This window comes from Equus przewalskii, chromosome 4 (assembly GCF_037783145.1).
Source record: "Equus przewalskii isolate Varuska chromosome 4, EquPr2, whole genome shotgun sequence".
In the NCBI taxonomy this organism is placed as follows: domain Eukaryota; kingdom Metazoa; phylum Chordata; class Mammalia; order Perissodactyla; family Equidae; genus Equus; species Equus przewalskii.
Genome location: NC_091834.1, coordinates 69,886,211 through 69,907,369, shown reverse-complemented (window position 1 = coordinate 69,907,369; position 21,159 = coordinate 69,886,211). Strand labels below are relative to the sequence as shown.

Here is a 21,159-nt window from a genome sequence, read left to right as displayed (position 1 = left end):
GATTGAGACTACTCCTCCTACCACAAAGTCTGCATTTTAATTCTTCTCTAAGAATCTCAGGAGCACAGCTCTCCTGTCAGATCTGATTTCAGTCTCAAGAGTAGTAAAGCAGAGAGCTGATTCTCGTCTCCCTCCTCTCTAATTTGTAATAAATTAACTTCATGCCATTTTAAGATGAGTTGCACAGATCCCAGCCTATCAAAGCAAACACAGAGAATTGTCCTTTGCTATGACAATGACATTGTTTTGTTCCCACAACCCAGTAGCAGCCTCATGAGACTGGTCATGTTGCCTTATTTCTCCTAGAAAGAATGGCTCAGTTAATTGTTCCCTCATCTAGCTATCATTGTACGTCTACCGTAACCCCAGTAACACTTGAGCTGTGTCTGTCACAAGAGAACAGGGAGGACAGTGTCTTATTATTCTCATATACGTATTACCTTGTTCCATGCCTACACTGGTTTTGATAGAAAAAAATGTCCCTATCCCAAAACAAAAACAGTTGTTTTACAAGTGTTCCCCAGAATGCAAGTGATCCATATTTAACCACCCATCTAATTTAGGGGTATAACTGGATTTTACTGTGGTGACAAAACCATCTTATCAACTCACATGTAGTGTAGTTTCGTGCAAAGCGTCAGTCTCACGCTGTTAAGCCTGCATTGCTCAGATTCGCAGGTATTCAAGCACCCAACCACAACTCTTAGTATTGATATTTCCCACTAAAGCACAGGCAGTGTCATGCCGTACTCGTCCAGCTTCATTTCCATGACTTCATTGACTCTTTGCCCTTCACCTAAGGAGGAGATTGTTCGTTCCCATTTGTTTTCTGCAGTCCCTAACCTGGTTCAGAACCGTGCTCACAGTGCAGAGCCTTCTCCCACCAGGCTGCAGAGTGCCTGAGGAAGTTACTGCTGATTCTTCCTCACTCCTCAGTGTCTTCTGGTAAACTGTGCATTTCTTCTTAAAGGGCTGGAGAACCTTTTAGGCTTAAGCTCTTGCTCACACCAGTCCCTGCCCTTGGGGCCTACCTTTTGGAACCGCATTTCTATTCTTCACTGTTCTTCAACCCCATTTCTCTTCTAACAATTCTCTCTCATCGAATGAATGAATGAGTGATCTCTGATTCACCTGTTGTATTCCCAAGTTCCTGTGTCATGCCTCATCTGCTCCTACCTGCCCCTCCTCCCCACTGCCTCCAGGTCATATGATCCGTTTTGCTCCCTGTGTGGTTTCAGAACACAGACTAGCCATCTTGCTGTAAGGCTCATAGGCCTATTACGTATGAAACTATTTCAGCTCTTTAAATCACTCTAAGCTCTCTCCTAGGGGGTCTGCCACAAACATACTCTTTTGTTGAAAAGCGAACTTTTTTTGGTCTTTCTTAGCCATACCCACCATTCAATATGTTATCTGTAAATCAATAAATTTTAAATTTGTTATAGAAAAATTCAAAACTTGGTTAAAACAACAGTGGAAGAGTAGTTGTGGTCACACCTGTTGCGTAGGAGTTGTGAACACAAACTTTTGTTCAAATCCTGGCTCTGACACTTACTAATATTGTGACATTGAGCAAATCACATTAGCTCCTCAGGTTACAATGTTCGACCTCACAGCGTTATTATTGAGAATAAGAAAATACAGGCAAAGTCCTTCCTAGTGCCTAACATTTAGTAAGCCCTCAGACATGGTAATTGCATGAATTGCTTTTAAAATGTCCAGTGTTGTGTAGTACGTTAAGGATGCGTGCTGAAAACCTCAGAGAACAATAAAAGATATGCCATGAGACTTTCTCTGCAATTTCTGCAGGCCACTGAAGTTCTTCAGAAATAGACTAAAACCTCCAACTCTAGCCCCATACCTAGCATATTGCCTTTGACTCTTACTGGACAAAAAAAATCAGTTTTGAACCTCTGGTAAATACTATATCAAAGGGTTCATAAACACCGAGGAATGATTACGTGCTTTTCTTTACTAATTGATGGGTGTAATTCTCCCTACCCCTGCCCCACTTTCCCCACCAAAACATACACACAGCCACGCACACACACGCACCCCAGTATTCTTGGTAGAAAGTCTTGAAATAACTTTTGTGTCCAGAGTAATGTTTATGTTAATTATTGTATTTTGTACCTGAGTGAGGTGTTAGAGTTTAGCTGTAAGAAGCTATCAAGGTGTCACACTTAAACGGACTGGATGCTGAGGTCTTGGCCTCCCATGCTAGGGGAGAAGTAAAGTGAAGCAGAGTTGGTGGCACTAACCTGGCTACAATGACTGGCCCAGGAGAATGCAGCCATGTCTTCTACTCACAGTGCCCCCTAAGGACACAACACAGCCATCATATCTTCCATCCCAGAAGTGGTCAGGTCATGACTACCAATGGAGCTAGATGAACCCAGGAAGCAGGAATTCTAAGAGGCTGCCAGAAGTGCTCAAGAGCCAGGCAGTTAGTTGGGGGAAGGGGGTAGAAGAGATTTATCTACAAGGGCAGAATTTCTGTGAACAGATGAAGCATACCAGGCTAGGGCAGGCTCCAGGTCCTGGGGAGGAGGCCTGGAAATAGTTGGATAGTGTGTCTGGACTACGTTTGCATGAGACTTCGGTTCCAATAGGAAGTGGTGGTTACACGTATGGAGCTTAACTCGGGCTAGGGATGGCAGACCAGAGCATGTTCCTAACCCCATAGACCAGATCCAGGCAGGAAAAAGGATCAATGTAGGGGGTACGGTGACTCATGTTATGACTTGCTTATACCGAGCTCTGATATGAAGAACAAGACTGAGAGGAGAGGACGGTGACCCAGGGTTTTACAACATCACTTTGCGTAAGCACTTTTTCTGAAGAAGGCATTGGAAGTGTTCACTTTGTAATTATTCTTTAAACCATATATGTGTGTTTTGTGAACTCTTCTGTCTATATGAAATATCTTGCAGTAATAAAAGAAAGCATTTGAAGTTACAAGGTCAGAAGAGAATTATAGAGGCTGTCTATTGTGTTTATTGGTACTCCTGTTACTGGGCAGGTGTGCTAGTAAGAACATCTTGTAATATTCTGATTCTGTTTCTCTAAACTTCTTAGAGAAGTCTTTCTTAAAGATTTATTATTTAAAATTTAAAATACGTATATTTTGTGAATCACACAAAGTACTCTACAATACCAAAGTGACTCTGTGCTTTTAAACTCCTGCCTGTTACCAGGACACTAGCCTTGAAAATATTTGAACAAATTTAAGGAATAAAGTTCATATGAATTTTAGAATTTATACTCAGAATAATCTAAGCTATACCAGCTCTATATCTGTTACAGTATTTTTTCTCAAAATTTTAATTTAAAATCACCTTATTGTTACAAAAGCAATATATAGAAAATTCAAAGTAAAAAAAGCCCACCATACTTTCATTACCAAGATGATGTTAACTATTAATCCCTTAGTGTATATCTTTCTAGATGTTTCTCTGTGTGGATTTTTTTACCCAAATGATATTATATGATATATAAATTTTTAGAGCAGTTTTAGGTTTACAATAAAATTGAGAAGAAGATAGAGAGATTTCCCGTATACCCTCTGCCCCCACACATGCATAGCATCCCCCATTATCAACATCACTCAACAGAGTGGTATGTTTCTTACCAAGGATGAACCTACATTGGCACATCATAATCACCCAAAGTCCATAGTTTACCTTAGGGTTCACTCTTGGTATTGTACATTCTGTGAGTTTGGACAAATGCATGATCACATATATTCATTATAATATCATACTACTCTAAAAATCCTCTGTGCGCTGCCTATTCATCCTTCCCCATCAACCCCTGGCAACCACTGATCTTTTTCTACCGTCTCCATAGTTTTGTCTTTTTCAGGATATCGTATACTTGGACTCATACAGCATGTAGCCCTCTCATGTTGGCTTCTTTTACTTAGTCGTTTAAGCTTCCTCCATGTCTTTTCATGGCTTGATAGCTCATTGCTTTTTGGCACTGAATAGTATTCCATTGTCTGGATATACCACAGTTTATCCATTCACCTACTGAAGGACATCTTGGTTGCTTCATAATATGTATATATGTATATTTTTTAATCTAGTTTTTCAGTTAATGATTTTTCCAATCACTGACTTTTTACCTCATTTAGAGCTTAGTCAATGAATAAATTTCAAAAAAAAAGAAATCTTTTCAGCAGGTTTGTCCAAATCCAGGACCATACATTGCATCTGACATCTCTTAAGTGTTGTTTAATCTAGAACAATCCCTTTTTCCACAACAATTGACTTGAAGAGACAAAGCCAAGCATCCTCAGAAAGTACCATCCTCTGGATTTGTCTGGTTGCTTCCCCATAGTGTTGTTCAGCATGTCACTCTGTCCCTTGTATTTCCTATGAAGCGCAAGCTGCCTCTGTAGGTGTGATAGATTCAGGTTCAGCTGTTTGGTAAGAATGTGTTGTAGATGATGATATGTTTCTTTGCACTGTCCTGCATTGGCGTGACAATCACCTGATCTCCCCACGTGCAATTATATTTGTCCTCTAGCCAGTAGAAAGTCATGTGAGTGTTCCTACATTGGCATCATATATCCATTTCCTCATCCACAATTTTCCTGCTGGTCTTAGCACTAAATGACAATCCTTGACTAAAGAAAGAATTACTTTGGGAATATGAAACTGTATTTCTAAATCTGTCATTTCTTTTACATTTGTTAGCTGGCATTGTCAGTCAAGTAGAGATATCCCTCACATAGTGGCTCTATTGGAGTACCCTGAGAGACAGTTTCCTTTACTTGCCAGTTTTCAAAGTAAGGAGTTGTTTAATAGCTGCCTTAGATAAGATGTTGGAAGAATTTAAGCATTTTTTAAAAATGCTGTGGCCACTGTAAGTGTGATTTCTTGTGCACTTCCAATGTATCAGGCACTGTGCTAAAGGCTTTATGGAATCTAATTCTTATGACAACACAGTGAGGTTTTAGAGAGAGAAATGGAAATCCCGAGTGGTTAAAGAACTTGATACAGTTACTTGTGTGGGAGGTAACAGAGCTGGGATTCAAACCCAGATGGATCTGAGTCCAAAATCCGTGCTTAATTCCTTTTATACATTTTTGTTGCATTTTACTTAAAAGCCAAATTCTATTCGTATTGCTGTTTGGAATGTTTCCCAGTTCATAAACACTAGAAATGGAAATTATGCTTAATAATTCTCATGAGGTCTTTCCCCCCCTCCTTTTCTTTTTTCTTTTTAAATATTTTTAACAGTGTGAAGAAAACACAAATCTTCAGGATACTACCCGCTACCTCAAACTTCCCTTTTCTAAGGGCATTCTCCTTGGGAATAGTAATCAAACCATGAAGGCTACAAAGGAATCTTTTTGGATAACATCTTTCCTGTGTTCCACGAAACTCACACAAAATGGTAATGTATAATACTGTTTTGTTTGAAAGCCCTAGTACTTAAGTACTCATGTGAATTTTGGTAGGCATATTCAATAAACATCAACGTTATGTTTAAGAACTTTGCACTAGAAAAATTGTTCATCCTTCTGTCTGTGATTTCCAATAAAATGGAAACAGTAGTGACCCAATGATCTGTTAAATGTATGTAATTTAAGGGCTTCAAAATTATCCCAGTCTTGGAACCCAGGTATACAACTGTTCAAATAAACCATCAAAAGCCAGCTGCTTAAAAAAGAAAAAGACAGAATACTACCACCTTAATCTCTCATGTTTTATAGCTCCATAAACAGTGCTAATTGCAGGCTTTAGAATAAAGCCTATTTTTTGTTTAATTAGAAGGATATTGCTTTTCTATTCTAGCATTACTTTTTATGTCAGTGATTGTTTAGGAAGTTATGATTAATAAAGCAAGCTCTTCTCCTTGGCAAATTGTCACGAAAACGTTGTCTGTAATGAAGGAAATAAATTAAACATTTTTGAGTTCTTCGTGGTTGCTGTATAAGGCTTCTGGCTAGCATCCTGAACGCCATATTAAGAAGTCAGATTCATTTTGTTGAGAATCACTTCATAATAAAGTATTGTGTCTCCTAAAGTGCTCCTGTGCCTAAACATTTGTGTTATTAGTTTTTTTTTCTGTCATAGAACAGCATTTGTATTAGGAAATGCATTTCTTCTCTTAGAACATGGAATCAGAAAAGAAGCAAAATGTAGCATTTCAATATTGACCACTTTTAAAATACGTAACAATTTCTCATGCAATGCTACTATATTTATGTAGGATGTTAGCAAATGATGCTTTCACGTTTATGTTAGTTTTTGTTTCTCCCCCTCCAAAAGTATTTTTGGAGAAATATTTTAAAAACTCAACTGTGTGATTTATGTTTAGTAAATTTGATTGAAGGTAGCTATCACCAAGTTAAGATATGCCAAGTTACACCAAACTTTATCAGTATTCGGTGGTTATGACTTTACTTAAATAAAACCTCTATTGACATAACTCTGTAATTAATATAAAGCATTTAGCAAACTTCAGGTATTTTTAATGAGGCCAATCTACCTCCATGGAGGTTATGAAGATAAGAAAGTCAACTTGTTATTGATTCCCTTAGACAGAATTCTTATTCATCCTATGTGGGTTAGTTGTGTATCTGGTGTAGAGCCTAGGTTCACATTTAACTGACTGTCTCCACTGGAATATTTTCAGGTTGTACTAGTTATCTATTGCTGTAACAATTACTATAAACTTACTGGCTTGAAACAACAAAAATTTATTATCTTACAATTCTGGGGTCAAAAGTCTGAAATCCACTGCACTGGGCTAAAATCAAGGCGTCAGCAGGGCAACATTCCTTCTAGAAGCCCTAGGGGAGAAGCCTTTTGCTCACCTTTTCCAGCTTCTAGGGGCCACCTGCATTTCTTGACTCATGACCACTTCCTCTACCTTCAAAGCCTGCAGCATAGCCTCTTTAAGTCTCTCTCCCTAGCCATCTTCCATCTTTTAAGGACCCTTGTGATTATATTGCACCCACCATATAATCCAGGATAATCCTTCTATCTTAAAATCTAGAGATTTTATCTTAATCACTTCTGTAAAATCTCTTTTGACGTGTAAGGTTCCCAGGTTCCAGGGTTTAGGACGTGGACACTTTTGGGGGCCATTATTATGCCAAGCACACAGATAAACCTAACGATAGAGTCTCTGCCATCAAAATATTTGGCCCTGTGCCTTAATTTATTCTAGTTCTAGACTTTAGGATGTTAGACAGAATTGCAAACATAAAATGGAGAGAACCAAATCCTGAAAATCACAAGTTGTTACTTTGTAAAAGCAGAGAACATTTTCAGGAAAATATATGGTTAAACTTTTCACAAAATCATTACATTAAACATCTCACTATATGGAAGGCAATGTTTGGCTCATTTTTGGAAGCTGATAAGTGCTTAATTATCATTTTGACTTTGATTAACCTCGTCAGTGTAAGACAGCTCAAAAATGAGCCAGGGAATGAATACTGTGTTTCAAAGAGATAGGAAAGAGGAAGGAAGTTAGTTGATCTTTCTGAAATTTACATGCTAGACACACTTCTCTCTATAGAAGTAATTCAGTTCCAAATTGGAATTAAATTGCTTTGTATTCGTTTTACTCAACTTGGAAAATATACAAATCCCATTTCCATTACATTTGGGCGTTTAGTAAGTGATGTGGTCTCTGGGAACAGTTTCCTAGAGCAGATTTGTATTTCAGGATCTGTAAGGTGTGTGTCTCTGCACTGTGTCTGCATTCCAGCATCGTTCTTGGATAGCGTACCAAGGCCAGAGTACTCTGCTAGACATCTGTGATTGCCAGATGAAGTAAATATCTTAAACTCCTTAAGAGTAGGGATCAGGGAAGAGATTATTTTACTTCTTTGTTAGCTTCCTTGGGCTGTTAAACATAACTTTTAAAAAAGTTAAGAAAAGGGGCCAGCGTTAACTTAGTGGTTAAGTTCACGTGCTCCACTTCAGCGGCCCAGGGTTCATGAGTTCGGATCCTGGGCGTGGACCTACACACCACTCATCAAGCCATGCTGTGGTGACATCCCACATATAAAATAGAGGAAGATTGACACAGATGTTAGCTCAGGCCTTCCTCAAACAAAAAGAGTAAGATTGGCAACAGATGTTAGTTCAGAGCCAATCTTCCTCACCAACAAAAGAGAAGAAAAAGTTAGAAAAAAATAAAAACAATGCTAAATTTAGTCTAACAGTTACACAGTTACTGACTTCCCCACATCCCCTTCTCGCCCCAATAATAAGTGGTTCATTCAATCTCTTCCTAAGATTGTGATTTAAAAAAAAAAAAAGAGTAGGGATCATGTAATCCACCTATTTTATAGCTCTTGGTAGGTTAGGCGTACAGTGTACACCTAAATGCTTATCAAATAGAATGTATAAAATTCACATTTTCAGTTGTAGGTCATATCCCCTAAACTGCAATTAAATGTATCTTCAAATGGCTAAAATAGAGACCTGAGATGACAATTTTGACTTTGAGTACTTTCCATATATGATTAGTTTTGTCCAGACAGACATACTACTCTACTCTTCCTTTGTTCCATAATGAACAATCTAGAGATTCATCAGACTTCTTGCAAGAAAGATGAACAGCTCCATCCTGACCTGATTGTCTGCGCCACTGTCATCTGTTTTCCAGCTCTGCTGATAACAGTCCTATTCCTGGTTCCCCACTGTGGCCACTGGTGGTGCCACTTTGTGGTCAGCAGAGCCACCTCCTTCCTCCACAAATTCTCCACTCCTTACATTGGGCAGAGCCCTGGACACCGCTGCAACAGCCTCACTCTAAGGGGGCAGGGAACGAGAGCAAGGAGACAGAGTGAGAGCTGGAGTGGAGGTGGGGCAAGAAGGGAAGAGTGAAGGGCAGGGGGAAATGCATTGGGAAATTTAAAAGAGAAGAAAGGGGCCCACCTGATGGTGTAGTGGTTACGTTCACATGCTCCACTTTGGTGGCCTGGGGTGCACAGATTTGGATCTTGGGTGTGGACCTACACTCTGCTCATCAAGCTGTGCTGTGGTGGCATCCCACATACAAAATAGAGGAAGATTGGCATAGATGTTCGCTCAGGGCCAATCTTCCTCAAGCAAAAGGAGGAAGCTTGGCGACAAATGTTAGGTCAGGGTAAATCTTCCTCACCAAAAAATAAATAAATAAAAATAAATGAATAAAAAGTATGTCTAATTTAATATTAAAAAATATGTATATAAATAAAAATAAAAGTGAAGATGCCTGGGAAGAGAGGTATCCTGAAGGTAGATGCGGGAGGTAGGAAGTAGGTGGGAGGGCGGCAGTAAACAGCCCGGGAGGATAATGGAGTAGAGCCTCTGCCACTGCGGGGCTCGCTGTAGAAATACCTAATGTTCTAAGGATAACCAGTCATTTTTGGTTTCAGTCATACTCCAGGATGTCTGTGTTAGACATGAATATTAAACATTTTCAGGTTTTTCTCTTTATGAAAATATCATAAATCTCTTTTTCACAGTCAGTATTTTTTCAATTCCCTCATCTTTGTGATTCTAGAGGTTCCTCCTCTCTGTCCCCATTTGTTGTAGATAAATGTTCCTTTTACTAAATTTCTTCTTACTGAGTCCTTTTTGAGGTTTTTCTTTTGAATCTGGCGTTGGTGCCGGTTGCTTCCCTTTCCTCTTGAGATTCTTAGGCTTTTCCTCATCTCTGTGCACTACGGGTTTTCTTTCTTATCATAACTATTTCCTTGATTTCTTGGGTTTTTAAAATTTTTTGTTTCTGTGTCAGTCTTTCTGTCTCTCAGCAAGTCCCATTTGGGTTTCTCTTGAAACAAGTGTTTTGAAGTAAATTTCTTACTGTTGAGCCTAGAAAATCCCTCCTGGCTTCTCTCTGGCCTTTCTAGTCTCCACTCCCCTGGGCACTGGGTGGCCAGCCCTGCCAGTTCCCTGCCTTGAGCACTCCCAGCCTGCCAGCATGAGCCTTGTCAGTTCTTAGGTTTTCATTGACCTCCTGACGCCGCTGCTTCCTGCTTCCTTTGGAGAGTAGTCAAGCTGGACACCATGTTCAGGAGCTTTTCTAACTTCTGCCTGGGAAAGCTGAGGGAAGGATTTATTCTCTCACCAGCTGAAGAGGTTCTCCGAGGACCCTGCTAGTCTGAGGGCCCATGTGTTGTCAGTTTAGGAAGGGGAGGAAATTGAAGAACTGGGCTCTGAGCTTACTCAGAATCTGGGATGGAAAATGACCAAGGAGTCCAGCACCTGGCCCTCTCAGGTCCAAAGGCTCACTGGATGATGTAGCAATTGACTGGGCTTGTCATCCTTGTGCAGGGACCTGCAAGTCTTGCCAGATTTGGGTCATATTATCAAGAAGACGCTCATTGCCAGGTGGAATTGGTTTTTAGGCGGAGTGTTCTGTGCTGGGGGGACAAATATGAATAAAGCAGGTTCCCAGGCCTCAAGAAACTTTCATTTTAATGAGAGGAGACAGAAAATTATCCAACAAATAATTTGTCAGCTGCTTGCTGTGTGCCTGCTCTGTTCTGAGTCCTGGGAATACGACAGAGCACATCAGAGGGACGGCTAGCTCATCCCGGGATTTCAGCAAAGGTTCCCTGGATGAAGCAACGGCTAACCTGAGAGCTGAAGGATGAGTAGGAGTTTGTGTGTCAGGAGCGTTGGGAAGGGAGAAATAATTAGAATACACTGTAATAAATACCATCTTAGATGGCTAGTCATGGTGTAGGGGAGCGTGAAACTTGGATGACCAGGAGGGGCAGGCAACATGTTGGAGAATTCAGCCTTTACCAGTAGAACACTTTGATGTGAGGAACTGTTCTCTATTAAGGCAATTAACCTTCCTGTTCTGTTTGGAAAGGTGATATGCTTGATCTTTTGAAATGGAGAACCCACCCAGACAAGATCACAGGCTGTCTCTCTAAGTTAAAAGAAATCGATGGCTCAGAAATAGTAAAGGTACCTGCTGTTTCGTTATCCCTCTCTTGGAAATTCATGGGATAAAGTATATTTGGAGGGGAAGAACAGATGATATTTTACTTATTCATTTACTTCTTCTTTATCTAACAGTTTCTGCAAGATACACTGGATACCTTATTTGGAATTTTAGATGAAAACTCCCAAAAATATGGGTCTAAAGTGTTTGATTCTTTGGTGAGTTTAAATTCACTTTAATTATATCTTAACAATGTTGTCTCTCAATCTTCACTTTCATAAGCCTGTTTCGGAAATGTGTACTTAATAGCGTAAGAGTTCACTTAAAAAGAACCAAAAAGAAACCCTCTTGGTTTGTATTCAGTTTTATAAAGCTCAATTTTCTTTTTAGGTTCACATAATAAATTTGCTGCAAGATAGCAAATTTCATCATTTTAAACCTGTAATGGACACTTACATTGAGAGCCATTTTGCTGGGGCACTTGCATACAGGTAAGGCCCTTTATCTTGTAATTGGTTTAGGAGCACTTCCTTTTGCGCTTTTCTGAGCAGAGCCAGCAACATAGGGAAATTTCAAAGGGAGTGTAAGAAGAACTGAAGCACAACAACTGAAGTGTCTCTTGAGACAGCATCTTCCTTTCTCACACACCTTTTTTTAATGGCTTGAACTTATTTTGATTAAAAGGGAAAAAAAAAAGAACTTCCTGAATTCTATTCCTGAAACCTAAAATATAATGTGTTTTCTTCTTGTCTCTATTTCGCCTGATATTCTTTGATCTGAAATGTCTGGTGATTTCACTTTGGCTTCCAAGTGTCCCATTTAATCACCACACTCCTTGATGATTCTAGATGTGTTTGAAAAAGAATTATGAAGGGAAAACAGCCTTTGCCATCATAGCTTTTTAAAGTCATTCATTCATTCAGCTGTTAATATTTATCGAGTGCCTACTACATGCCAGGCACTATACTTTGTGCTGATTAATGAGACCTGGTGCCTGGCCACAAGCAGTTCAGTCCTGGACTTTACCCTTTGAGACCAGCTGCCACTTTAACTGCTCATCCTTCCTCTCAGCTCACATTCTGCAAGCAAGGCTAAAAGTGAATGAAGAATGACAGACTTTAGCTAGTACCTGCCTCCATGCATCCTAGTTGATAATTGCCAGAAGGCAACAGCTTTTCTCTTTCTGTCCAATGCATAACATCTTCCCGGTGTTAGGTCCTGCTTAAATACAGCCCTGGAATGTACCCCGATGTTCTTTCTCCCTGTTCCAATACTGTCATTGCCATTCTGCCCACATTTTTACCTTATACCTTAAGCACCTGTGCGCTTGTATGTGCACAATCATCTATTCCAAGAGGTATATTAAAAGAGCATGGAATCAGATTGTTGCCCCTTTTCCCCATCTTTGTGATATGCAAAAGATTAATAGGTAAATAAGCATTTGATCCTGTTACTTTGGATATTCCCGACCATGGCGTATTAAGATTTATGCCTCTAGCGTTTGAATGGATGGAGTTATTTTTGTAAGATGTGACCTTCCGTCAACGTGTTTTTTGCAGAGGGTAAAATGTAACAACAGGAATAGTTTTGAAATGTCGGCCTGGCTCTGCCACTTGGCCTAACAATTTGGGCCCTAGTGTGAGGGGATCACGACTTCCAACTAAAATTATCATTAGAAGCTGGAGAACAAGGGTGTTATTTCTAAGACATCAGGTTGGCCAGGAAAGCAGGATAATCAGTCCTAACAAGAAAAATAAGGCCTGTGGAATCTTCTTGGGCTGGGGGTGGTCAGAAAGGCACTGACATATTATCCTCAAAATAGTGTCCATATAGTCTTCCCTGACTGAGAGAGAAGAGAAGCATTTTAAAAAATTGTGCCATTTCCTAGTAACCAAGAACTGACCAAAGTTAAAGGTAGCAAGACTGCAATCTTGAGAATAGTTGTTTTTTGCTTTTGTTTAATTTTTGTTTCTTAAACATTAAAACTTGGCTTTTCTGGAAATTCTTCTCCTACCAAGGGACCCTTTGACAGTAAGCTTTGGTCTTACCACAGGTCAGAGGATTGGCTTGATAAATCCTTGGGGATGTGATTTGAAGTGGGGAGGTGTTGCCTTCATCCCTTGGCACACCCCTTCTTACCTCCAGCTGAATGTTTCATCCAGCTATCGATGTGGTCACTGAGGAAGAAATCCCAGTTAGCTGTCGTCCAAGACTGACCATGACAGTCATACTTCCAGGCAATTCCTTGGCCAGAGTCCTTTTCTCTGGTATTTGTCCTTATCCATTTGGAAGCATTGCCAGAAACAGTAGGGCCGATGGCATATGTCCAGACTGAGGGGAATCTCATTGGGAGGAAGTGTTTCTCTCTTCAGCTTCGAAAAGGGTAGTGATGTGGGTATGCAGATTTTGTAAAATTATTATAGCAGTCTGACATAAAAATGTGAGAACTGATGGGAAGAGAAGACTCCTCGTGATAAAAATAAGTGTTTGATTTGTTGGCATTTAGTTGAGAATTAGACCATGTCTACAGTTCTACTTTCTGCACATTTCCTCCTGTATTTTAGAGATCTCATCAAAGTGCTCAAGTGGTATGTGGACAGGATAACAGAAGCTGAGCGGCAAGAGCACATCCAGGAGGTGCTGAAGGTAATAACACACTGTCGATCGCAGACATCGGAGTCTGACAGAGCTGTTGCATGGTGATGCTAAACTAATTGGTTTCCTGCACACAGGCAATAATTGGTGATGATATATTACTGACATTCCAATTCAAGGATCTTAATCAGTTTATGGCTGCTCCAGAGCTGAAATCTGAAAGAGGTTTTGACAGGCTCGCCCAGTGGAACCTTCTCGGGATTGTATCCTTACTCCTCTGGGCTCCGGAATGCCTGAAGTGAAGTCTAGGATTGGCTGGAGGGAGAGTTTATGAGAGAAGACTATAGATGGGCAGTTAAGCTTAGGAGTTCCTGGCTCTTGCTTCTACCACCCTGACAGAGACCATCTGAGAACCATTTGTCTTAAACTTTGGGAGAGAACAGAGTGGCTTAGCAGGGATCACAAAGAGGAAACCTGAGGTTTTACTGGGTCCCATGGTTTAACGCTGCCTGCATCTCTGGACCCTATGTGCTCAGTGTATATGGAGAGGCTAATACGTTATTTGCAAACGTGTTCAGAAAGAATGCAGATTCTTAAAGGGGTTGTCCAGTAACTGCCCTGGCAGTCTTCGATTCCTATTATTGAGTGCCACCCTATTTGATGTCAGTAGATAAAACGAGACAGATATGCCTTTAATAAAACAAGCATTTTATTAATTATAAATTTATCATTTTGGTCTGATTCAAGGTAAAATACCAAGTGGCAAGAGGACTTCCCAGCAAAGCAAGATCATTTTTGAAAGGCAGGCTGTTATCTCTTTGTTAACTAAATTAAAAAACCATCTGAGGATCAAAAACATTTAATGTTTGGACCTCTTGAGAATTACATAGATTTTTTACATTATCTATACATTTTCTCTCATTAGGCATTGGAGAAAAATGGGTCTTCCCCTACAAGTAAATACTGTTCAAAAATCTCATGGGGCCTTAGTGTTTAAATCAATAATTTAAAAGTCTAATGTTGTACCATAGTTTTTAGCTTGTCATTGTTAAATAATACTTTGGTTTCTCTTGGAACTAACCTTTTAAACATTTTATTCTAAAAAGGCACAAGAATATATTTTTAAGTATATAGTGCAGTCTCGAAGGCTGTTTTCCCTCGCCACTGGTGGACAAAACGAAGAGGAATTCCGCTGCTGCATTCAGGAGCTCCTTATGTCCGTCCGCTTCTTTCTCTCTCAAGAGAGCAAAGGGTCTGGAGCGTTATCTCAGTCACAGGTAATTTTTTTTCATCTCTGCTGAATAGAAGAGAAATGAATGCAGTTTGTTTATTTTTACATAGCAGCATAAGTGAATGTTTTCTCAATGAGAAATCCCTAGCTGCGGTTCATATTTATAGCTTAACCAACTTGATATGGGCTTTAGAAAGCCCCCCGGCTTCTGAGTTCCGGCGGAACAGAAGCTGGCTGCCTTTCCTTGGACTGTTCCCACTGATTGGAGAGGCTATTCAATTCCAGTCACCAGGACACATACTGATGGTTAGCCTCACCGTTCCCTTCAGCCTTGGAGAAGGAATTTCCCTTGAGCCAATCAGTTGCTGCGGTTTTCCCTGAGCCCTGCACTGCATTTTAATCTGTCAGCTTGAGACTCATTATATTGGACTTGGCTAAACTGCATGTTGTTTTGTTTTATTTAACTTGACCCTGATCATCCTGGGCCTGATCTTAGATGGCTAGTGCTGAGCGACTGTTGCCAAATTCTATTACTGGCAGTAGCTGCACATGTTTTGTTTAAGAACAGGATCCATCCACTTTCCGAATCACATGGCCCTGGACATGCTCCAAGAAATAATTCTGAATCTTTCTCTGCACTTTCCTAATCCTTCTCGTATACTTTAATGACTTGGTTGAAAACCTGTCAGATGGAGAAGCAATCTCTTTGCTACCATCCCCTGGAAATTAGAGACTTATAATTATCGAGAATTGGGGCATAAGATAGGAGATTAGAAGACAAAACTAGATCCCTAATAGTATTGTTATAATTTGGTACCATTTCATATTTGGAAGGCATAATGTGAAATAGCAAAACACCAAAAATGTACCAACGCTCCAATAATAATGCCATACTTTTTTGACTGTTTGGGGGGTGTTCTTGTTACCCTCTTCTTTACAGAGGTGGATTGGTCTTCCATCTGGGCAAGGATACAATTTGGGCTCTTTTGTTCTCAGAACTTCACTACTTCTACAGAAACTATTCAAAATTTGTATTTCCATTTCTGAATTTTTCTTTTTAACCTTTACCAGTTACAGGGACAAAACTTAACTAATTTATATCTGAAAAGTACTTTCTTTACTCTTAAGAGTAACCTTAAGTCAAAATGTCTCACTGAGATGTCTTCCTGGAGATACAAGAGGTTTTTTCTTTCTTTAAAGATAAAGCAATATTCCTTTCCCTCAGTTGTTTTTCCATTGAATCCTAGCAGTCTCCCTGAGATGACTTGAGCTGCTGTGGTACAAAGGAATAGAGCAGATCTCCTTTTATCTCTTTAACATATTGACTTCCACTGCCCTTGATGCTCCAAGTGCCATCACTCAATCAAGGTAGTGAAACAACTTTAGTGTCTTCAAAGAGCTGTATTAGATTCTTCTTTTCTTGACTTTAGCTTTTTATCAAGAGATAATGTATAAAATGTGTACATAAATTTTCTGAATATCTTTGTAAACTCCACTGAAGTCTTTCTGCATTATTTTGTGCAGTATCCCTTCCTTGTAAATTTTGGTGTGATAATTTATTTTAATTTGATGCTAAGAAAAACTTCATATAAAATGATGAAGTGGTTAGTTTTCTTTATTAAGCAATGAGCGCTTCATCCCTCTGTATTTTGGGAGGATAAGGAATGCTACCCACCTCTTCCCATTCCAGGTTCCCTTTTGACCCCACACCTTCATAGCTCTCTCTTCTAAGAAGGAAGGTGTCGCTAAGCTGATTGATCCAGTGTGTTAGTTTTCCATTGCTGCATAGCAAATGACCATACGTTTACTGGCTTTAAATAACACCTGTTTCTCAGCTCACAGTTCTGTACGTCAGAAGGCTTGGTTGTATTTTTTGCTTAGGGTTTCCTACAGCCAGAATCAAGGTGTTGGCTTTGATGGCTTATCTGGAGGCCCTGGGAAGAATTCACTTTCAAGATTTCAGGCTTTTGGCAGAAATCCTTGTGTTTATCAAACCAAGATTCCCATTTCCTTGCTGGCTCTCAGCCAACAGTGAGACGAGGAGAGGGGTGCTCTCAGCTTCCAGAGACCACTCGCATTCCTTGGTATGTGGCCCCTCCATCCGCAAAGCCAGCAATGGTATGTCAAATCCTTATGCTTCAGATCTCTCTGACTTCACCCATCACAAGCTGGAGAAAACTTGTCTTTTAAGGGCTCATGTGATTAGGTCATGCCCATCTGGATAAGCTCCATGTTTTAAGATCAAATGATTAATAACTTTTATTACATATGCAGAATGCCTTTTGCTATGTAACATGATGTAATCATGAGAACACCACCATGGGACAAAGGTCTTGGGGGTCATGTTAGAACTCTGCCTATCACATCCAGAGCCAAGAATATCCATTGTTAGGCTGCCGTAAAGGCAAAAACCCAGTTTTCTTGCTCCATTTTGCATTTTTTCCATGTGGGCTACAACTGAGGGCAAATTTTGTCTCCTGGACGCAGAGCAGCCATCCCAGCCGTCCTTCCTATTGGATCAATGAACGGCTGCCCCGCAGATCTGGCCATCCTGGTCCTAGTAGGAGGCTCATTTAGTCCCCTTGACCTAAGTAAGCCCAGCTCTCTAATGACTCTGTCCTTGGGCGCCCCGACCTGGGCAGGACTGCTGCTAACTTAGCTGTTGTAGCAGTGGTTTCCCATTCCGTGGACAGATCCCTACCCTGGGAACCCCAGGAGAAGAGGAGGAATAACAGAAGGCGTTGAGGCCCAAAACCCTGCCCCAAATTTCTATTAATTATCCTTCTTTATTTTCTTGGCTATCAAGAAGGTCAAAACAAAATTGTAGTTTTATTTTTATTTGCAGTAAAAATCCTTAGCTTAGATACCCTGGTACAACTGTCTTTCTGCCCTCATCACGAAGTCCTTGTTCCTTTATCCTTTATTCTTTTTAATATATGTATCTTACACTGCAGGCACATTCAAATGCTTTTTGAAGTAAAAAGGTATAAATAAAGAATTAATGGATGAATTTAGGGATTCCTGAGGAAAATCAACTTCATTGATTTTTCAGTGATTAGAAAGCTGAGCCCATTTTATTTTATTTTTTAACTTCGTCTGTATGACTCAGCTCTTTGCGAAGTGAAATGAAGGTTATATAAATATAAGCTTTAACAGAGAAAACCAAGTTATTAATTTTAAACTCATTCAAGTGAATCTATGATTTTTAGGAGTCAAGGAGAACATAGCTGTTGACTGTAGCAGCTTAAGCATTTTGATGGCTCTGGTATCAAAAACAGGTCTTGGCTCTCCTATAGATTTTAGCTGCTTCTGTATGGATAAATACCAAAATCCGTGAATTTGAATTTGAATTTGATTCTTTGTTTGAATCATCAGCACATGCAGACTTGACCTACTTTCCGCTGGTGTCAGATCTCGTTGGTAAGCCGGCTAGCACTCAAATTTCAGCGTCATAGAAACGTATGCCTCCTTCTCTCAGTAGGTGGTTGAGGCTGATCGACTTTTCCTTCCTTTGCCCTCCTTTTGTGGAATTTTAAAAGGCTGAGTTTCTTTGTTTTGGTGTACAATCCTAGCCCAATTTTTTAAGTATGCCCCTTAAGATTTGATGTTAGCATCTTTTTTTCCTTAAAAAATGATTATCAGATTTCTTTATTTCCATAAAGGATATTGTTCTTAGTACACACAGTTCAGAGTTTACAGTAGATCTTGAAAAAACCTAAGGGGTTGTTCTGATGATCTTTTCATTTTACAGGTGATGAAGCTGAAACCTAGGGGGCTAAAATGGCTTGTCTAAGGTCGCAGAGTTGATTAGAACCAAAGCTGGTACTATATATAGTCTAGGTCTTCTGATGCCCTGTCCTGTGTTTTTCCTTTAATCAATAAGTTGAGTGCTTTAGGGAATTAATGTTTGGTTTCTTAAAGGTAAATTAGATTTAAATGAGTACTTCAGAAAGCTGCTCCAAACTGGAAAGAAATAAAAGTGACTACAGTCCAGGTCTTGGTTGAGCATTCTTTCCATGTGATCATGCTACATTTTCCTGATTCTGTGGGGGGGGTTTTTCCAATCATTTTGCTAATGTCAGTGATTTTCCAGAATTTCCCAATTTTTATTATGTTGCACCTTTGCTCACTTCAAAAGATTGTCCTTTGTTGCTATACTTTTTTGTTTAAAAATTGCCCTTTTGTCCTTTTTTGCTTTAGGTACTAAAACATTTTATGTTCATTTTCCTACCATTCAAAAATATTTGTCACAGTTTTAAACTCATGGGCGTTTTTACATCTGATTTCTCATGGCCTATCTAGGAGTTGATTTAAATTTCATCTTTTTCAGGCTGTGTTTCTGAGCTCCTTCCCAGCCGTATACTCAGAGCTGTTGAAGCTCTTTGATGTCCGGGAAGTGGCCAACTTGGTACAGGACACCCTGGGCAGTCTGCCGACCATCGTGCACGTGGACGACTCCTTGCAGGCCGTTAAACTGCAGTGCATCGGCAAAACTGTGGAAAGCCAGCTCTATACCAACCCAGGTAGGGTAGTGAGTCTCTTGGATGAAATAATGTCTTTAGAAAGCCATTACTTACATCTTGCAGTCATAGGTCAGCAGAAGCAATTAAAAAAAGGAAACTGACAACTACTTTCTCAAAAGCATTGTTTATTTGGATGGTAGAATAAATTTAATAAGTAACCAGATACAAAAATATGGCTCTTAAAACTTTATTTCTAGCAAGAATGAAAACTCTAATGATTAAATAATTGGTTCTAATCACAAAGAATTGTAATATAGGGCATACTTTTCTTCTTGTTACAGATGTCATTTTTTTAAATTTCAATGAAATTTAACGTTTTCTCTCAGAGATGCTTACAGGGACCTGACATGAACCTTGTTTGTTTGTCTCTTTTGTTCTTAAAAGTTTTCCATCAATATAATTAGTTTTTGGGTGGTGAACATGATGTAATCTATACAGAATTCGAAATATATTACAATGTACATTCGAAACCTATATAATGTTATAATCCAATGTTAGTGCAATTAAAAAAATTAAAAAAAAAAACATTTTCCATCAATCTGTGTTCTGAAACTGGGTGAGAGTTTGGGTATATTGTCATTTTTTATTTTATCCCAACAGCATGTGATCAGTTACTAAATTAACTTTGTCTTACTATCTGTTATTAAATTCCATTGCCTCTTGTTTTCTTCTGTTTTTTCCTAAGATAAATAACAAAAGCCCAACCTCATTTTAAAGTTTGTTTTAAGAACTTTCCATCAGTATCGCTAAATTAAAAACTTAAAAATTGATTTTATTGGAAATTAGCTTTCTACATGAATGCATATATGTGTAATAGTATTTTTGAAATAGGGTTTCAAATATAGTCAACAAACCTTTTTTTACATTATTTTATTGTAAAATAGTTTAAACATTCAGGCAAGAATGGGATATCACATGAGTAAATGATTAACAAATCTTAACAACATCAAGTATTTGCTTTAGGTCTTTTATTAAGAAAGTCGTCATTATCAAGAAACTTAGGCCCTCCTGTGTATACTCACTTCCTTCATAGACATTCCCACTATCAGAGATTCCATTCCCATTTTCTATGCCTTTATTGTATAACTTTAAAAATATATTATTTATTATCTTTTCAAACTTTTTTCATCTTTTAGTCTTTATATGATGACATTATGTTGTATATCATTCTGTAGAGTGCTTCTTTTTGACTAATATTCTATTTTTATATTTATCCATGCTACTAGTTCATTTACTTGTTTACTATTGTATAATATTTTACTGAATGAGTAATCATGGTTAGTTTATTTTTTCTCCTGTTGATAGATGGTTAGTATGTTTCTGATTTCTTTTCCCTAAAATAAACAATGCTTCAATCAATGTAAAAGAAAGTTCAGCCTTCTGATTTCTTCCCATAAAAGTACATCTTATCCTGGAGAAAAGATATTTCTTGCGGTGATTTAGAAACTCTGCCTCTCAGAGCCCTGCGGGTTCTGCTGCGGTGATCAGGGCCTCCTCTGGGGTTGGGAACAGGGAGTATGGAGCGGAGAGGCCGGAGGTCCAGACTAGGCACCCCAGTTTGACTAGAACACCAATTCTGCTTTCACTAAACAGAGTTCATCCCCATCTCAGAGGAATTGGTTATTTCTGCTGTCTTTCTCCCTCCCTGGCCAGATAATTCTTTGTTTGGTTAAAGTCTGACATCGAAAGAGCAACACAGATAATGAAAATTGCTTTCAAATATAAGGAAATTATTTGGGAAGATTATGTTCATTATATGCCTCTGAGAGATGTATTCTGTCTGTGGATTCAGTTCCTTGTTGGTTAGTGATGCTCAGTAGGTAGTAGAAAAATCAAGACTAAAGAGATACAAAGAGAAAAAGCTGCTACAATCTGGGAGAAAAGATATTGGGTCTT

At 39.2% G+C, this 21,159-nt stretch overlaps 1 protein-coding gene across 7 annotated transcripts in view; it reads left to right on the top strand.

Annotated features, from left to right (window-relative positions):
• The window catches only part of DOCK4 (dedicator of cytokinesis 4), a 435,939-nt gene that overhangs the window by 289,415 nt on the left and 125,365 nt on the right, over window positions 1–21,159 (top strand). For all 7 annotated transcript variants that reach the window (XM_070617599.1, XM_070617602.1, XM_070617597.1 and 4 more), the window contains exons 17-23: window positions 5,247–5,403; window positions 10,840–10,937; window positions 11,049–11,132; window positions 11,305–11,405; window positions 13,479–13,560; window positions 14,616–14,786; window positions 19,071–19,263. In XM_070617599.1, coding sequence (XP_070473700.1) covers window positions 5,247–5,403; window positions 10,840–10,937; window positions 11,049–11,132; window positions 11,305–11,405; window positions 13,479–13,560; window positions 14,616–14,786; window positions 19,071–19,263 — 886 coding nt within the window. The remainder of the gene's footprint in view (window positions 1–5,246; window positions 5,404–10,839; window positions 10,938–11,048; window positions 11,133–11,304; window positions 11,406–13,478; window positions 13,561–14,615; window positions 14,787–19,070; window positions 19,264–21,159) is intronic.